At 38.6% G+C, this 18,190-nt stretch overlaps 1 protein-coding gene across 2 annotated transcripts in view; it reads left to right on the forward strand.

Moving 5' to 3' along the window:
* Positions 1-18,190, forward strand: part of ERBB4 (erb-b2 receptor tyrosine kinase 4) — a 1,141,529-nt gene that overhangs the window by 935,789 nt on the left and 187,550 nt on the right. For both annotated transcript variants that reach the window (XM_007524518.3, XM_007524517.3), the window contains exon 20: positions 440-625. In XM_007524518.3, the coding sequence (XP_007524580.2) occupies positions 440-625 (186 nt within the window). The remainder of the gene's footprint in view (positions 1-439; positions 626-18,190) is intronic.

Raw genomic sequence — 18,190 nt, forward strand, 5'->3', positions numbered from 1 at the left:
TAGTGGATGGCATATGTTTTGGGGTCATTTTTTTCTATCTTTGCAGATAACTGTTTGTATGTATTATTTAACTTCAGAGTCAAATACCAAAATTAATAATCTACAGTATAGGTTAAGATTCAATTTCTACTTACTTAGCAGTAAATAAAGTCTAATGTCCATAGTACAAAAGATAAAATACTGCCAATGATTGCATATGCAGTTATTATATAACATTTTCCATTTTAATAGCTATATAGTCTGTTTTTCATTTAATTTCACTTGAATTAAATTACTCCAAGATTATAATGGCTTCAATAATGCCTTTTCATTTTTAATTGATTCCACTGAGTGAGAGTACATTTTCAAAGTCATTATCAGCACCATTAGTACAGTTCAAGTAATTATAATTGTTAAGGAACTTTGAGTTGAAATGACAGTATTCAATTTTATCTTACAGGAAGCTCTGATCATGGCAAGTATGGACCATCCACACTTAGTCAGGTTGCTGGGAGTGTGTCTGAGCCCAACAATCCAACTTGTTACACAACTTATGCCCCATGGTTGCCTATTGGATTACGTCCATGAACACAAGGATAACATTGGGTCACAGCTGCTGCTAAATTGGTGTGTCCAGATAGCTAAGGTAAGTGCACATCACTTTCCATAGACTTGATTTATCTCTTGTCTGTGTTCTCTTAATCTAGAAGTTTTAATGTTGATAATAAATCAGATCGCTTAATCGGCTTAAATAAAATAAAATGCACGGCTATATTGAAAGTTATAGGGAGATATTTACAATCAAACTACAGATCAAGCTCATGCTAACAGATGTATCTTTGGATTGTTGTATTATGTACTGTGTTGTTAGTGTTCCACTGAGCAGAAACACAAAGAAACATCTCCCTGACCAGGAGGAAATCTTGCTATATATTTGGTTCTTTGTTCTGGTATATTGCATATTTGAATCATTATGTTCTATATGGATTTATTGAAATAGTACATATGTTCAGCTGTCAGTCTTTGCAAAAGTTGTTCAAGTACTTTGTTCTGGTGTAAGGTCTCAGGCATGTAACATGCATATGTAGAGTTTCAATACTTGGGGTGAATGAAGATGTGCTTCTGTAGTGAACTCAAGGACAACTATTACCCTCTAAGAACCCATGATGTTTTCTGTTATCTGACTTTCCAGTTTCTATCTGCAGAAGCTAGAGATGTATATATTATATGTTCTCCAAATTTAAGCTTTAGGCTCAAATTCCTAAAGCTTTTTTAGTAGCCAGATAAATCATCCATGCCCTGCAATTCAGTGTGAAACTTCTGCTGTACAATTTTATGTTCAAAGAAACCATTTATATTTATCTAAAGCAAGACATTAGCTTAAACAGTTCTCTTTCTAGATAAATATTTCTTAGAGAACTTTAACTCCCTTTTCACATGCATATTTACACCAAACTATAAAATTCATTGCTGATTTAATAATGATTGACAACATTGTGGGATAAGAGGGGTACAGTTCCAACCACCAGACTTCCAATACCCTGCCCTCCCTTGGAAGGTTCCCTAATCTTTATCCCTCTGGAAGTATGGACCAAAGGTCTTTATGGGCCGCAGAAGGTGGGAGGTCTGGCTTTTGTAATTGTTTCTCCTCTGGACATTGTCGTTGACAGGTCGATCCATACTCCCAGCCTGTTTCTATCTTTGGTGTAGGGCTCTGAAAAGGTAAGGTTCCAGGGTACATTGTTGAAGTCATCTATCTGCCCAGGGAAATCAGGTTGGCATCATGGTAGCATCTGGAATATGGTGACTGAAAAGCATTAAGATATAAAACAGAACAAATTGTTTATAATCAGGAACCTAAAGGTAAGAATACAGCAGATGAGATTTGGGGTCTTCATCTTGGAAGAAGCTAGTAGGTCTATTTTAGGTATATTCCAAGGACCCATGACTTTACCAGTTCTTGCCTTAGCCGGACAGCTAACATGCAAGTGGGCTAAAAGTATTCTTTGGGAAGATAGTGTCAGAGCTGAGAATAGGACGAGAAAGCTGGGGCATGGAAAAGAGTAGATCCCAAGTATGGAAAAGTATATAAATACTATAAACTGTAAACCCCATATATCTGACCTAGGGCCCATATTTATTCATATTTACCACAGGAGCCTATGTAACCTCTGCATCCCTATAGGTCTGAGCTCACATTCCATAGTCATAGCTAGGAAGATTCTAGGCTGCACTAATTTCAGGTCGCATCTTCCTCAAGTGGTAGAATATGTTGACCCAACCTTTCTTCAGAGATTCATGTAGTTTCTACCATTGTTCTACATTGAGGGCAATGCCCTATAGAGGCCCACAAGAGAGTTTCTGATGTTTTTCCAGATGGAAACGAAAAGTGATGGTGGAGAGAGGGATCTGTTAGAGATCTAGCCCCATCATATTTATGTGGGAACCCCAGGACTCCCTGCCTAGGGCCCCAGATGATGGGGTGGCTTGGTGATGACCTAAGGGGTCATCATAAGAGTATATCAGTCTCTTGCCCCCATCCAACCACTTTGTAACCCACTTTATCTGACACTGACACCCAGAGTTACTGAGGGAAGTGTAATAAGAAGTAAGTGAGGAAGGTATGTAGGTCTAAGTAGAAAATATTTGAGTCTTTTTTAAATTTATTTTCTCTTTTGTTGCCCTTGTTTTTTTTATTATTGTTGTAGTTATTGTTCTTCTTCTTCTAGCGTTTGCCCTTCTTCCGTAGCCAGTCAACAGCGTCAGGTTGAGCCTGATGTAAAGTTTCGAGACCTCCTTTGAATCTGGAGAGGTGGCAGTCGTTGACTATGTGGGTCATAGTCTGTCTGTAGCCGCAGGGCCAGTTCGGGTCGTCTCTGGCTCCCCAGCGATGGAACATAGCGGCGCACCGGCCATGGCCTGTTCTATAGCGATTGAGGAGGGCCCAATCATAACGTGCTAGGTCAAAGCCGGGTTGACGCTTGCAGGGGTCTGTGATGAGGTGTTTGTTCTTTACCTCAGCTGACTGCCAACTCTGTTTCCAAGAGACTGGAACAGAGAAGTTCAGTGTAGGCATAGGGGACCAGATTGGGTGACGAGACGTCAAGCATTGGACAGGGTGGGCGAAGATATCCGCGTATATTGGCAGGTCCGGTCGAGCGTAGACGTGGGAAATGAACTTAGATGATGCCGCATCCCAACGAATATCTGGCGGGGCGATGTTGCTAAGAACTGGCAGCCATGGAACCGGGGTGGAACGGATGGTTCCAGAAATTAACCTCATGGAGGAATATAATTCGGAATCGACCAAGTGGACATGGGGGCTACGGAACCATACTGGGGCACAGTATTCTGCAGTGGAATAGCATCATGCCAGAGATGATGATTGTAGTGTGGAAGCGCTCGCGCCCCATGAGGAGCTGGCCAGTCTTGCAATGATGTTATTCCTCGCGCCCACCTTTGCTGCAGTTTTTATGAGATGTTCATGAAATGACAGAGTGCGATCGAGAGTAATGCCAAGATAGACTGGCTGGGCTTCATGCCGGATTCTCGTATCGCCAAGCTGCACATTAAGCTCACGTGAGGCCGAGGCATGGTGCAGATGGAAAACAGATGATACCGTTTTTGCAGTGCTAGGGATTAGTCGCCATTTTTTTACAATAATCAGATATCAGAGACATGTCTTTCGTGAATGTTTCCTCGAGTATGTCGAACTTGGATGCCTGAGTTGCACAGTAGATGTCGTCGGCATAGATGAACTTCCTTGAAGAAGTTTCTGGGAGGTCATTGATGTAAATATTAAATAGCGTAGGAGCCAGAAGAGAGCCCTGGGGGAGGCCACTAGAGACAAGTCTCCATCTGCTAGACTTGTCACCCAGATGCACCCGGAATCTTCTGTTTTGAAGAAGAAACGATATAGTGTTGGCCACCCATGGAGGCAGGCATCTTGAGATCTTGACTAGGAGACCACGGTGCAAGACCGTGTCATAGGCTGCTGTGAGATCAACAAAGACAGCAGCCGTCTTTAAATTCTTCTGGAATCCATTTTCAATGTAAGTTGAGAGGGCCAGGGCTTGTTCGCAGGTAGATCTTCCTGGGCGGAAACCAGCTTGGGCGGGTGATAGGAATTTCTCTGTAAGATGAGAAATACGTGACAGAAGCAGCCTCTCAAGGAGTTTGTAACACACAGAGAGGAGAGAAATTGGTCTATAGCTGGCGGCCAGTGTTGGGTCTTTCTTTGGTTTCAAAACCGCTATAATCTTCGCACGACGCCAAACTTTGGGCATAGTTATTGTTATAATTAATGTCGTCATTGTTAGATATGACCGAGAGAAATGGAGAGAGGAGAGGGAGGCAGAGGGGGGGAAGAAAGACACCTGCTGACTTGCTTCGCCTCCTGTGAAGCAACTCCCCTGCAGGTGGGGAGCCTGGGTCTCGACCCATAATCCTTACTCCCGACCTTGCGCTTCACACCACGTGCACTTAACCCACTGCACGACCGCCTGACTCAGTAGAAAATATTGGATCAAGTACTTTATGGTGTCTTCTTTAGGTCTTCTTATTTGCTTGCTGAATTTACTGACAGTGCAGACCATTGCACACTTTTACTTTAAAGTATATATTTCCTCCTAAATTATGGATACATGTGCACATGTGCCCTATCTCCTAGGCCCTGATCCATATCTAGGTTCTGTAACTTCATTAGAAAGTGAGCCACCCAAGATGGGATTAAGGAGTCATGTGAGCTAGCATAGGTCTCACCAGAGTAATGGAACTGGACTGTTGACTTTCCTGGCCTGCCGTCTCTGGACACAGTCTGAAGTGAAACGTGTTCTATCTCTCCTCCCTCCTCAGTTTCTCTCCATTCAATAATAAATTAAACAATACTTTTAGAAAAGAAAACTTATGACATCTCTCAAATAATTTTTCAGGTTAGTATTTTATGATTCATTTCTAATTTCTGCTTTGACTCTCTGAAGCTTCATTTTTTCCACTTTGAATTTATTCTCAGAATGAAAAAAAAATTGTCTGAAGGTTTTAAATTAACATTTGGCATTTGTATTATACAAATTATAAGATGACCAGATGAAGAGTTTCAGAAACTGATTGAATTTTAACACTGGACTTAAATTGTTAATGCATTTCTAATAATGACTTTTTTAAAATACTCTATCAACTGTAATATTAGGCCAGGAAGACTAGAAGCAACCAGACTTGTCAGTATATACTGAAGGCTGGTTGGTGGTGCACCTGGTTGAGTGCACTTGTTATAATGCTCAAGTTTCCAGTTCAAGCCTCCAGTCCCTACCTGCGGGGGGAAATCTTTGAGAATGGTGAAGCAGGGCTGCAAGTGTCTCTTAAATTGAGAATTTTAAAAGAACTATTTTGTGTTAAGCAGATAAACTCTTTTTTTTATTTAAGAAAGTATTAATTAACAAAACCATAGGGTAGGAGGGGTACAATTCCACACAATTCCCACCACCCAATCTCCATATCCCACCCCCTCCCCTGATAGCTTTCCCATTCTCTATCCCTCTGGGAGCATGGACCCAGGGTCATTGTGGGTTGCAGAAGGTAGAAAGTCTGGCTTCTGTAATTGCTTCCCCGCTGAACATGGGCGTTGACTGGTCGGTCCATACTCCCAGTCAAAACAGATAAACTCTTAAACCTGAATGAGTTCAGATCACAGTTTTACAAGTATTTAGCTATGTCTATGTAGTGAAAATGGAGGTGTGATAGAATTGACTTTATAGAGAAACTCTGAGAATCATCTGACTTAGCAATGCAAGTAACCTATCTGATGAGCTGTCTTCACTCCCTCCCCATCCCAATTATCTATTTATTTTTGGTTGAGTTGTTTTCTCACACATACACAAGTTCAACCCTCCCAGGCTATACTAAACATCTATATTCATGGTCCATTGTATTTCCTCCATAAAGGTGACTAATTTCCTGATTAAATTATAAACTGACTCAACTTTAAGTTCTCACTGAAAAACAATGGAAATAAAATTCTCACTAGTTTCATTAAAAACTAATCTTGTTGGGAGCTGGGTGGCAGCACAGTGGGTAAGCACACATGGCGCAAAGCGCAAGGACCGGCGAAAGGATCATGGTTCGAGCCCCAGGCTCCCCACCTGCAGGAGGTTCCTTTGCAAGCACTGAAGCAGGTCTGCAGGTGTCTATCTTTCTCTCCTCCTCTCTGTCTTCCCCTCCTCTCTCGATTTCTCTCTGTCCTATCCAACAACAACAATAGCTATGACAACAGTAACAATGATGGCAATAACAACTACAACAAGCACAACAACAAGGGAAACAAAATGGGAAAAATGGTCTCCAGGAGCAGTGGATTCATAGTGCAGGCACCGAGCCCCAGTGATAACATGGGAGGCATAAATAAATAAATAAATAAATACTAATATTGTTAATAAAAATAATTTAGATTCTACGTATAGTTAAAGCTTCAGACAGTCAGATTTTTGCTGAAGAATTCAGCCAACTTCTGTTTGCTAAGAAAAGATTCTCCAGGGAGTCAGGCGGTAGCACAGCAGGTTAAGCGCAGGTGGTGCAAAGCGCAAGGACAGGCATAAGGATCTGGGTTCGATCCCCTGGCTCCCCACCTGCAGGGGAGTCACTTCACAAGCGGTGAAGCAGGTCTGCAGGTGTCTATCTTTCTCTCCCCCCTCTGTCTTCCCCATTTCTCTCTGTCCTATCCAGCACAACGACATTAATAGCAACAACAATAACTACAACAATAAAAAGGGCAACAAAAGGGAATAAATAAAATATTAAAAAAAGAAAAGATTCTCCAATGTTTAACCTGGTATTTAGACAAGTTGTATAGATTTCTTTCAATTAAGCATGTTTTCAATTTCTAATTTCCTAAATATTTTTTTTAATTTTCCATATCACATTCATAATTGGAGTCAATGAAAATTCTGTTATGAAATTTGACATTGTTTTCAATTGCTTTTTAAATTTTTATATTTGGTAGGCTAGAGAAAAATTAAGAGGGTAGGAGATAGGGACAGAGAGACAGGGTGCAGGCAGAGGCACACTCAGTGAAGCACAGGGACCTGTGCAAGGATCTGGGTTTGAGTTCCTGGTCCACTCCTGCAGGGGGTATGCTTCACAAGTGGCAAAGTGGGTCTGGAGGTTTCTGTCTTTCATGCTCCCACTCTGTCTCCTCCTCCATCCCAATTTCTCTCTGTCTTACAAATAAAATAGAAAAAATGTCCGCCAGAAGCTGTGGATTTATAGTGCAGCTCCAAGCCCAGCCATAACCCTGGAGGTGGGAAGCAGACCTGTAGTACTTACTTCTCCACTTGTGAAGCATCTCCCTGCAGGTAGGGGACAGAGAATTGAACCCTGGTCCTTGCACATGTTAAGGTATGTACTTAGCCAGGTGAGCCACTGGGCATTTTGTAGCCATATGCCTGTGGGCTTTAGTTTTCTTTAGAATTGTTGGCTAAGGGAATTTTGATGGAGGAGAAAAGTAAGAGAAAAACCCTTTTTGTCTTTTTGTAGAGGAAAATAAGTGTTGATTTTTAAGGCAGATTTTTCTGAAATAAAATGAATTTTTCAAAATCCATTTTATTTCCCTATTATAGTTGTAGTAGATTCTCAATGAAACAATTCTACACTTATGAGTGATAACAAATTAATGTAAACTGATAAAAATACAAATGTATATAGAAATAAAAATCTGGCTCACTTATGTCCTGGCTTGACATATTGCCAGCTGATTCAGGCCTGAACCTCTGGATTGACTGGACTTGGCTTGACATAGCTTTCCTTCTCCATAAAATAGCTGTCTTTTCTTCCCACAAGTCCTGACTCACTGTGTTTAGTCTTTCAGGGTCTGAACATCCATGCACACACTGTCCTGTAAGAAATGTTAACACCTCTGTAAGTACAGATTGAGAACAGTAGCATTTGTCTCTCTACCCTCATTCCACTCGTGGCCACCTTCTGGAACTATCATCTTTCAAAAATTAATACTACTGCTTCCTTAGCCATTCAGCTGTCATTGGGTATCTGGGTTGCTTCCAGTTTGGGGCTATTACAAACTATGCTGCTATTAACATTGATGTGCATAGGTCTCTTCTATGCAGCTATTTAAAAAAAAAAAAAACACCTATGCAAATCATAGTCAGATCTCAAAGGCATCATGCTGAATGAGACAAGCCAGAAGGAGAAAGACCAATACTGAATGACCTCACTTACAGGTGGAACTTATGAACAAAGAACAGTAAGGGAAAACACAGGTGAAAGCTGGCCTGGATGTGGTACATTGCGCCAAAGCAAAGGACTCTAGGGAAGTAGGGGAGAGGATGAGATGAAGGGACATTGGGGTTTTGTTGTGTCTCCTAAACACCAATCAAGGGGAGAAGAGAAGTCGTAGTAGTTGTGTGTTAACAGTATACTGTAAACCACTAACACCCCCCAATAAATTGAAGTATCAATAACAAAATGAATACCAGAACATACTGAAGTTTTGCTGCAGCAAAGAGCCCCAATAGATATTTTAGTTCATAATTTATTGTTTTGTTAATTGAACTCTTACTTGCAAATTTAAACAAAAACAAATAATTGCAGCAGCAGAGGGTGGTGAGACTTCACGAGACCCTGGGTGTTCCCAAGGTCTTCACAGAGCAGCAGCTTTAGGACTGTGCATGTTGGGCCTGGTGAAATGTGAGACTAGGCAGGTGACAGTTGGTTAAGACCATTGTACTTTTTGTGATAAAATCAGAATCTGAACCTTCAAATAGCCCCCAAACTCCAACAACCCATCATGTGTCAGTTAACATCTGATAACTCTTTTATCTCTACACCACAAGATTTGTAGAACCCTCATTTGTTATTTAGGAGAAAAACATCAACAAGAAAATATTACACTATTAGAGTTCGTATGAACAGTTGAGGTCATGCAATGCACCTTTTCCTCCTTTAAACAAAAACCAAGCTCACATTTTGAGAACAAAATGGTGGTTACAAGGAAGGCAGAGAAGTGGAAGGTGGGCAAGTAAAGGTGAAAGGGATATAACTTATATGATGGAAGGTAGAAATGAGACTTTGGGTGGTGAACATAATGTAGTACGTACAAAAATCAATTTATAAAGCAGCATATATGAGAGATGACTCATCAAGTATTTAGAAGTATCAGGCCAGATTGTGGTACATCTGATAGAGAGCTCAAGTTACTATGCTAGAAGACCCATTCTCAAGTTTCTGGTTTCTACCTGCAGTGGGGAAGCTTTATGAATGATGGAGTAGTGCTATAAGTGTCTCTTTTCTCCATCTTTCCTTCTCATTTTTATCTTCCTTTTTGTCTCTCACCCTCTATTGAAAACAGAAAGAAATAAAAAAAAGACTTCCAGGAATGGTGGAGCTATGTAGGCACTAAGATCCAGTGATAATTCTGATATATATATACCTATAAATACATACACACACACACACACACACATATATATATAATCTTGTCTGAGACCCCAGAGGCCTCACATTCAACCCCCAACACTACTGTATTCGAGAATTTAGAAGTGCTCTTTCACTTTTATCTCTATTATGAAATAGACGCTGTATACTCCAAGCCCTTTTGCCTTATAAACCAGTGTTATTACAAAAAGTCCAATGCATTAAATGAGAGGTAGTGAGCTTATTTTTACTTCTAAGAATATTTGTGATATTAGTATACCTCCCAAGTATTTTTTTCTCTTTTTCTACTAATAGTTCTCCCCCTCCATCTTTATATTAGAATGTATAATGACATTTCACCCTCCCAAACTGGTGGTAAAGCACCTGGCTGAATTTGAATTTAACATTTATCCACTTCCTGAAACAGCTCCACACTTTTTATTTATGACCAAATTCTGAGGTGGATGTATAATGTGTAATAAGGGATGAGAGGGAATCTCGATAGTACCAGATGAAAATGAAGTTTATTGAAGCAGTTTCCAGAGCACTGGGTCCCAGTATTGTACTGAAATCTTAATTATTTCCTGGGGTCTATGTGAAATATGGAGGTGTCTCACTTAGAAGTCATTTAAGTTGTTTCTTGTCTAACCTATAAAAGAGCTAGCTAGCTTCACTTTGGTTTTGCCTGTGGCTCTGTATGACATGCTGAGCAACTCTAATTCAGCTTGGGAGTTACTCCATTTTATAAACGGCAAAGGTTTTCGTTCAGCTGCCCCACACATTCAAAAAGTAAAGAACTTAATTTTTTTTACTGTAAATTTATACTTTAGCTAGCACTTTTAATGTACTTTTTTCCCCATAAAGGTGAAATCTCTTCAATCCAAATGGATCAAATTGTTCTTCCTGTGTGTAAAGTGTTCAACATTATATCTATTAGTCATGACTATGTGACGCTTGGTATTGAAGCAAATTCTAAAAGCAGAGTGATTTTCTCAAAAGTAGACTCAAAGTAACAGGACTGGCATATCTCGTTTATTGCTCCCCTGTAGCTTTTGTTTCTCAAATTGTACAGCTAGATGGTTGTTAAAAACATTGCTCTCAGAAACTTGTGATATATTTATATATATTCGGGATCTTTGAGGTATATACATACAATACAATTTTCTCCACAGGTTTCAAGATATTTCCAGTAATCCAGGGAGTTAGAACTTGCATTTTGCCGTGAATAGAAGTAACAAAGGAAGAGAATATTAAGTGACTTTACAGGACCATAGTGTGCCTAATGACAAAGCACTTCTGTCCTTCCCGCCTCCAGACTCCCCCAACTCCTACTTCCTCAGCCCTTTGAAAACTTGTATTTTTCAGGTGTTGAAATCAGTATATTCACAGAAGTTTACAGAAATTTTAGAGAAGTTATATTTGTTTTTTACTCCGTTTCCCCACTGATAATGTAACCCAGGAACCTGATGCTGGTAAAGTCAACAGTGATTCTCTCGATCTCACCAACTTGGCATAAGCTCAGGTATTCATTTATTTGCTTTTCTATGCATTTTTTAAATTTTATTTCTTTATTGGGGAATTAATGTTTTACATTCAACAGTAAATACAATAGTTTGTACATGCATAACATTCCCCAGTTTCCCATTTAACAATACAACCCACACTATGTCATTTATCATCCTTCATGGACCTGTATTCCCCCCACCCACCCACCCCAGAGTCTTTTACTTTGGTGCGATATGCCAATTACATTTAAGGTTCTACTTGTGTTTTCGTTTCTGATCTTGTTTTTCAGCTTCTGCCTGAGAGTGAGATCATCCCATAGTCATCCTTCTGTTTCTGACTTACTTCACATAACATGAATTTTTCAAGGTCCATCCAAGATCGGCTGAAAACAGTGAAGTCACCATTTTTTATAGCTGAGTAGTATTCCATTGTGTATATATACCACCACTTGCTCAGCCACTCATCTGTTGTTGGACAACTGGGTTGCTTCCAGGTTTTGGCTATTACAAATTGTGCTGCCAAGAACGTATGTGTACACAGATCTTTTTGGATGGATGTGTTGGCTTCCTTAGAATATATCCCCAGGAGAGGAATTGCAGGGTCATAGGGTAGGTCCATTTCTAGCCTTCGGAGAGTTCTCCAGACTGTTCTCCACAGAGGCTGGACCAATTGACATTCCCACCGGTAGTGCAGGAGGGTTCCTTTGACCCCACACCCTCTCCAGCATTTGCTGCTGTTACCTTTTCTGATGTATGACATTCTCACAGGAGTGAAGTGGTATCTCATTGTTGTCTTGATTTGCATTTCTCTGACAATCAGACACTTGGAGCATTTTTTTTCATGTGTTTCTCGGCCTTTTGGATCTCTTCTGTGGTGAATATTCTGTCCAAGTCCTCCCCCCATTTTTGGATGGGGTTATTTGTTGTCTTGTTGTTCTACGCAATTTAATCACATACATGAATTCATAGAATCACCATCACATTTAGGCCAGAGGTTGATTTCACTGTGTCATCATAGATCTTTTAACCACAAAAACTTCCTACTTCTTGGTTTTTGATAGTGATTAAGACCTGGCATGATACGTACCTTTCAAAATACACATTTTGATAACACCTTTTGAATTTACTGTAGCCAGTGCATTATAATAAGTATGCAGTTCTCTGTTGCATGCCTTAGTAAATTTTAAATTAAAAAAAATGTCCTCTATAGATTAAAAAAAAAAACCTGAAATAATTACATGAAAGGAAAAAAAAAAAACAACCACCTTGGTTCTCTGTGTTTATAGACCTAGGAGGTATACAGCTGTCAGAATGCAGTACTAGATCCTCCTTCAATTACTTAGGGAAAACATCTACACTCTAACCTCTGAACCTTCTAATTAGCTTCAGAAAATGGTTTAGCAGGTCACTGGCTGCAAAAGAGAGATAGTCCAATCAAACCCAGAAAGGCATGGAGCAGGAAGGGAGAAAATTAGGTTAATAATAAAGACAGCCTGAAAGTAAATTAATAAAAAAAAATTAAGACATCTTTGTCAGTCTTCTACCTTCTGAGACAGCTCAGAATTCTAAATTATATCATGTTCAATAAAACAAAATGACAGTCTTATGACATGGATATCCTGTTGGATTTATACGTTTAATTGCTTATATGTATGTGTATATATAAACATTAATTTGCATGTGTCCATGTATATACATTTGTCTGGAATTTTAAGAATCTTGAATACATATATATTAGTTGTAAGGATTTATGTCTAGTATAGAATAGTTTTGTTACTAAAAAATCCACAGAAATCAAATTAATAGGCATATAGAGAAATGGAGGGATGATGTTGAGAGATGGGTAATTATTGTCATTAAAAATGGTATACTTAAAAAATGCAGTGCTAAAATTGTATACAAAATTTTACATTCTACCATATAGCTTTAATGGATGAAAAGAAATTTACTGAAATATATATATAGATAGATAGATAGATGGATAGATAGATAGATAGATAGATATAGATATATATGGAGAGAGAGAGAGAGAGGCAAAAATGAGATGATGAGAATATAAGTGAAGTTTAGAAAAGAAAGGTGAGTTCAGCAATTAGCAGCACATGAAGAGTGGCTTGGTAAAAAATTTTATCCTTTATTAAGGATACTTTCCCTCAACTCAATATCTAACCCATCACAAAGGGAAAAAGGAGAGCTTAATGATAGTCATCTATCACCTAGCCACATTTTAAGCTTCAGGATTCTACTATTCCCAGTGCTCTATGCCTTGACAAGGCTAATTGTATAATTACAGCACTACATCACCCATTCCTAGTGCACTTTTACTGGCAAGGACCGGAACTGGGGACTCTGATGGTTATTGCCCCAGCAGTTACATTAGCACAGATGCAGTTTATTAATGGGGATACTCTTTTAGAACTTGCAGTATATAGGGCTTATGTCAAGTACTTTGTTATGGGGTACTTGTTGAATAAATTTCAAACTCAGTCATAGATTAATGTCAGATGTAATTGAACTTTATAATTAGAAATAAGATTTTTTATAATCTATTTTATTTTTTAAATTTACATATTTATTCCTTTTTGTTGCCCTTGTTGTTTTATTGTTGTAGTTATTATTGTTGTCTTTGTTGTTGGATAGGACAGAGAGAAATGGAGAGAGGAGGAGAAGACAGAGAGGAGGAGAGAAAGATAGACATCTGCAGACCTACTTCACCACCTGTGAAGCGACTCCCCTGCAGGTGGGGAGCGGGGGGCTCGAACCAGGATCCTTACTCTGGTCCTTGCACTTTGAAGATTTTTTTTTTAGAAAAGATAGACAATATACCTATATTTTCATATTTTTATGGTATAGAATAAAAATTATCCAAGTTAGTGTAGTAAAATGAATTAGGATTTATTAAAATTTCACCAATTATTACATATACATTCCAAAGTGTTAGTGTCATTATGTATTTTTTTTGCTTTAATAGGTTTATATGGCTGCTTCTTTAAGAGTTTGATATATTACATCAAAACCACCCCAAAATAGTTCTGTTTTCACTACAGACTGTAAGAACACATGGTAATCCACAAATCAAGACTATAGATAAACACCCTTCATGAGCAGCAAGTGGAGAACCCTGGTTCCTGTTGGTCTCTGCTGTGCAACCAGTGTTCATGGAAAAGGTTGTCTTGTTATAGTTGAGATTCATATAGATCAGCAAGGACAGTTCATGGCAGTAACAACAGTAGAAAATAATGCCCTTTCTTTCCTTCTTTCTTTCTTTCTTTCTTTCTTTCTTTCTTTCTTTCTTTCTTTCTTTCTTTCTTTCTTTCTTTTTTTTTCCCCTCCAGGGTTCTTGCTGGGGCTTGGTGTCTGCACTATGATTCCACTGCTTCTGGAGGCTATTTTTTCCCTTTTGTTACCCTTGTTGTATATTGTTATTATTATTGTAGTTGTTGTTATTGCTGTCATTGTTGTTGAATAGGACAGAGAGAAATGGAGAGAGGAGGGGAAGACAGAGAGGGGGAGAGAAAGATAGACACCTGCAGACCTGCTTCACTGCTTGTGAAGTGACCCCACTGCAGGTGGGGAGCCGGGGACTCAAACCTGGATCCATGCACTTCACGCTATGTGCACTTAGCCTAGCCCCCTGCCTTATGTCACTTGAACCTAATGTTCCCAAAGCCAGATCAATCCTATAATAGCAAAATCAGCTGTCATTTGCATTAAGGTTATGCTTGACACTGGGATAATTGCTTTACTTGAGATACCTCTCTAAATCCTTACACAAACTACAAAAATAGATACCATTATTTATTTAAATGAGTCCCCAAAGGTAAAGTTGCTTGTACAATGCCTGATAGATATCTTTCTCAACATTACCTATTATTATTATTATTACCGCTTGCTAATAGTATTTGTAGTATTTCTGCTTTATATCAAAACACTGAAACTGAGAGATATTACATAACTTGTTCAAAGTTCCATAACTGTTAAGCTTGGAATTGTGATTCTGGGAAAGACGATGCACTCCTGAGCCCAACCTAAGCCTTTCCACACTCTGCCTCTATCAGAGTCACTATATTGCATAACTCTTTGGAAAGGGCATGGTAGTGAGTACAAATTGACATTACCTATGGCCAAGGTACTATCTCCTATTTAGGTTATTGAATGACATTCAATTTTAAATTTTTGGTATAGAATTAATCATAAAATTTTAGGGATAAAATTTCTCTTGGTCAGGTACCTTGCACCATAGTCCCATGGAGATTATGGGAGAATACACCCTATACATATTGATAGAATAATTTGATTTATTATAGAATTATGATCGCAGTCACTGATCTTCTTGCTATTGTCTTTCTAAAAAATACTCCTACTAGAATACACCTGAAGTGGGGACTGAGAATGTAGCACAATTATAAATATCATTTTTCACATGTGTAAGTCCATTGAATTTAGTTCCCGTACCCCACCCCCCCAAAAATAGATTTCTGTCTTTCATACATATTTCGTATATATGCTGATAACTTATTCCACTACTAACTTTTTTTCTAAGAACACACCAGTATAATCACTATGACATGTATAGACAATCATATCAAATATATGTACTAGTGGTACTTTAAGTACATGACTTCTTACAAAACACTAGTCGCCTTATGCTTATTCTTCTGATACAGGTGACCATGATCTTATTCAGAGGTGCCCTGAGGTGTCTGAACACAAATTCCTCACATTTTCATCAATCATTGAAGCAATCAAAAATCTTTTTTTTTAAACCTGCATTTCCCAAAAGACTGGCTTGGAAAACATTATTGAAAACTTCTTTTAAATCAGATTCATGATATTACAGTAGTGCCTGCTAGAGTCTGTCAACATTTCCATTATAAACCCATATTTTCCAAGTTTATTACTTAGCTGCAAATTTTTCCTGTGGACTGTGAGACAGAATTTCAGCCCAAAGCAATTTTTATTATCATCACTCAAATACTGATATTTTTCCAGTTGTGACTTTTTAAAAAATGCCAGTAAAGTCAAATACTTTGGGGGACACCCAGAAATTTTTAAGTCCTTTATAAAATGCAACGTTAAATACAATTTGTTCTTCATAAGAAACAAAGAAACACATAAATAGAATCTCAAGGCCTGAAGGGGAAATTTTGTGAGTCCACATGGATTTCCGTATAATGCCGGGGCTAATTTGATATTTAGATTGAGATTTTTTTTAATATTACTGCAATAAGCTTTGAAGAAATTGGCACCATATGGATCTAAAAGAGATTGGATTGTAGACAAGGGAGAATTACAATAAAGACTGAAAATGCAACCCACAGAAAAAAGTATTCTCGGAGTTTCTGATGTGGCTGCCAACTGAGATAGCATCTTTTGTTTTCTTTCCTGTATTAGTGAGCCTAAGAAAGGCTGATTACCAATTTATAGAGTAGAAATAGTGAGTGGACTACTAGTACTAGGTGTTTTATCAGCAACACAACCATCATTACATTTTAATTGAGTTTCTTGTCAACAGAAATTGCTATATTGAAATACAATTTTTTTCTATCCATAAAACAGATATAACACAGGCAAGAAAAATGTGGATTCATTATTCTGTCAGCTAAATCTTTCACTTTTCTAAAAGGTATTTAATGCAAAAATACTCCCTGGTCATTTTGTCCCATGTTGGACCTGAATATTTTCTTTTACGTTAATTATTTTTAGTTTTGAAACATTTCATTGGGAAACAAATGGTCCACAAGACAATTATTGATACATAGGCCCAACCTCCCACCCCCAAACTGATCATAGAGTCCCTCTCCATCAAAGTGAACTTGGTACCCATACCCTTTCCACCTCCCTCCCCTCCTGTAGAATTCTACATTGTTGGGATACATTTCATATCCCATCCAGGTTTCACCTTGTGTTTTTCCTCTTCTTGTTTCTTTTTTTCTTCAATATTTATTTATTCCCTTTTGTTGCCCTTGTTGTTTTATTGTTGTTGTTATTGATGTCATTGTTGTTCGATAGGACAGAGAGAAAAGAAGAGAGAAGGGGAAGACAGAGAGGGGGAGAGAAAGACATCTGTAGACCTGCTTAACCGCTTGTGAAGCGACCCCCCTGCAGGTGGCGAGCCTGGGGCTCAAACTGGGATCCTTATGCTGGTCCTTGCGCTTTGTACCACCTGTACTTAACCCGCTGCACTACCGCCTAACTCCCCTCTTCTTCTTTCTTAGCTCTTTCCTATGAGTGAGATCATCTGGTATTTGCTCTTCTCTTTCTTATGACACTTAGCATAATTCCTTCACCAGAGATGGACTTAGCCTAATGATTCAGCAATACATTTCTTAGATATCCACCCAGTGATCCTACAGTCCCCCTCCAGAGTTCTACATACTCCCATGTTCATAGTAGCTCATATTTGGAAACAACACAGATGCCCAGTGACACATGGGCAAAATTTGCAGAGTAGTATTCAGCTGTCAGAAAGCTGAAATAATCTCCTTTGCCTCAATTTAGATGGAACATGAAGGGACAGAATAAGTTTGAAAACTTTTATTTGGGTCCCAGTGTCTTGATTTTTGTCTTTAAAGAATTGTGATATCAAAATATAAGAGGAGCCAGTCTTTTGGGAGTTATGGTCATTGATAATATGTAGAGGAGGTCTATATTTAAGTAAAATGAAGGTAAAAGAATACTCCATCAACTATTGCTAGTAAAGACTGTCAAAATAATATTTCCAGTTCCCTACAGTAGATGAAATGGAATATGAAATGCATTTTTGGAAATCCCTTAGTTGTTTCCTTCCTATTTTTACCTATATCTGTATATATCCATATATCTATATATCTGTATCTACTTATATATCACAGGCAGTATTTTAAGGTGTTTTGTGCACATACACATACACTCATAGGTACATGAGAAACACACACACACACTGACCATGGCCTGGAGGAAAAGGCAGATCAGTGTGAATCATTTATACCTGCTTTAAAAAATAATTGTATTTTAATGCTTTTTAAAAATACTTATTTATTTTTCCTTTTGTTGCCTTTGTTGTTTTATTGTTACAGTTATTGTTGTTATTGATGTCATTGTTGTTGTATAGGATAGAGAGAAATGGAGAGAGGAGGGAAAGACAGAGAAGGGGAGAGAAAGATAGACACCCTCAGACCTGCTTCACGGCCTGTGAAGGGACTCCCCTGCAGGTGGCTTGAGCTGAGATCCTTACACTGGACCTTATGTTTTGCGCCATGTGCGCTTAACCCACTGAGCTTCCAGCCATTTTTTTTTATTTTATT

The sequence above is a fragment of the Erinaceus europaeus genome, chromosome 7 (genome assembly GCF_950295315.1).
Source record: "Erinaceus europaeus chromosome 7, mEriEur2.1, whole genome shotgun sequence".
In the NCBI taxonomy this organism is placed as follows: domain Eukaryota; kingdom Metazoa; phylum Chordata; class Mammalia; order Eulipotyphla; family Erinaceidae; genus Erinaceus; species Erinaceus europaeus.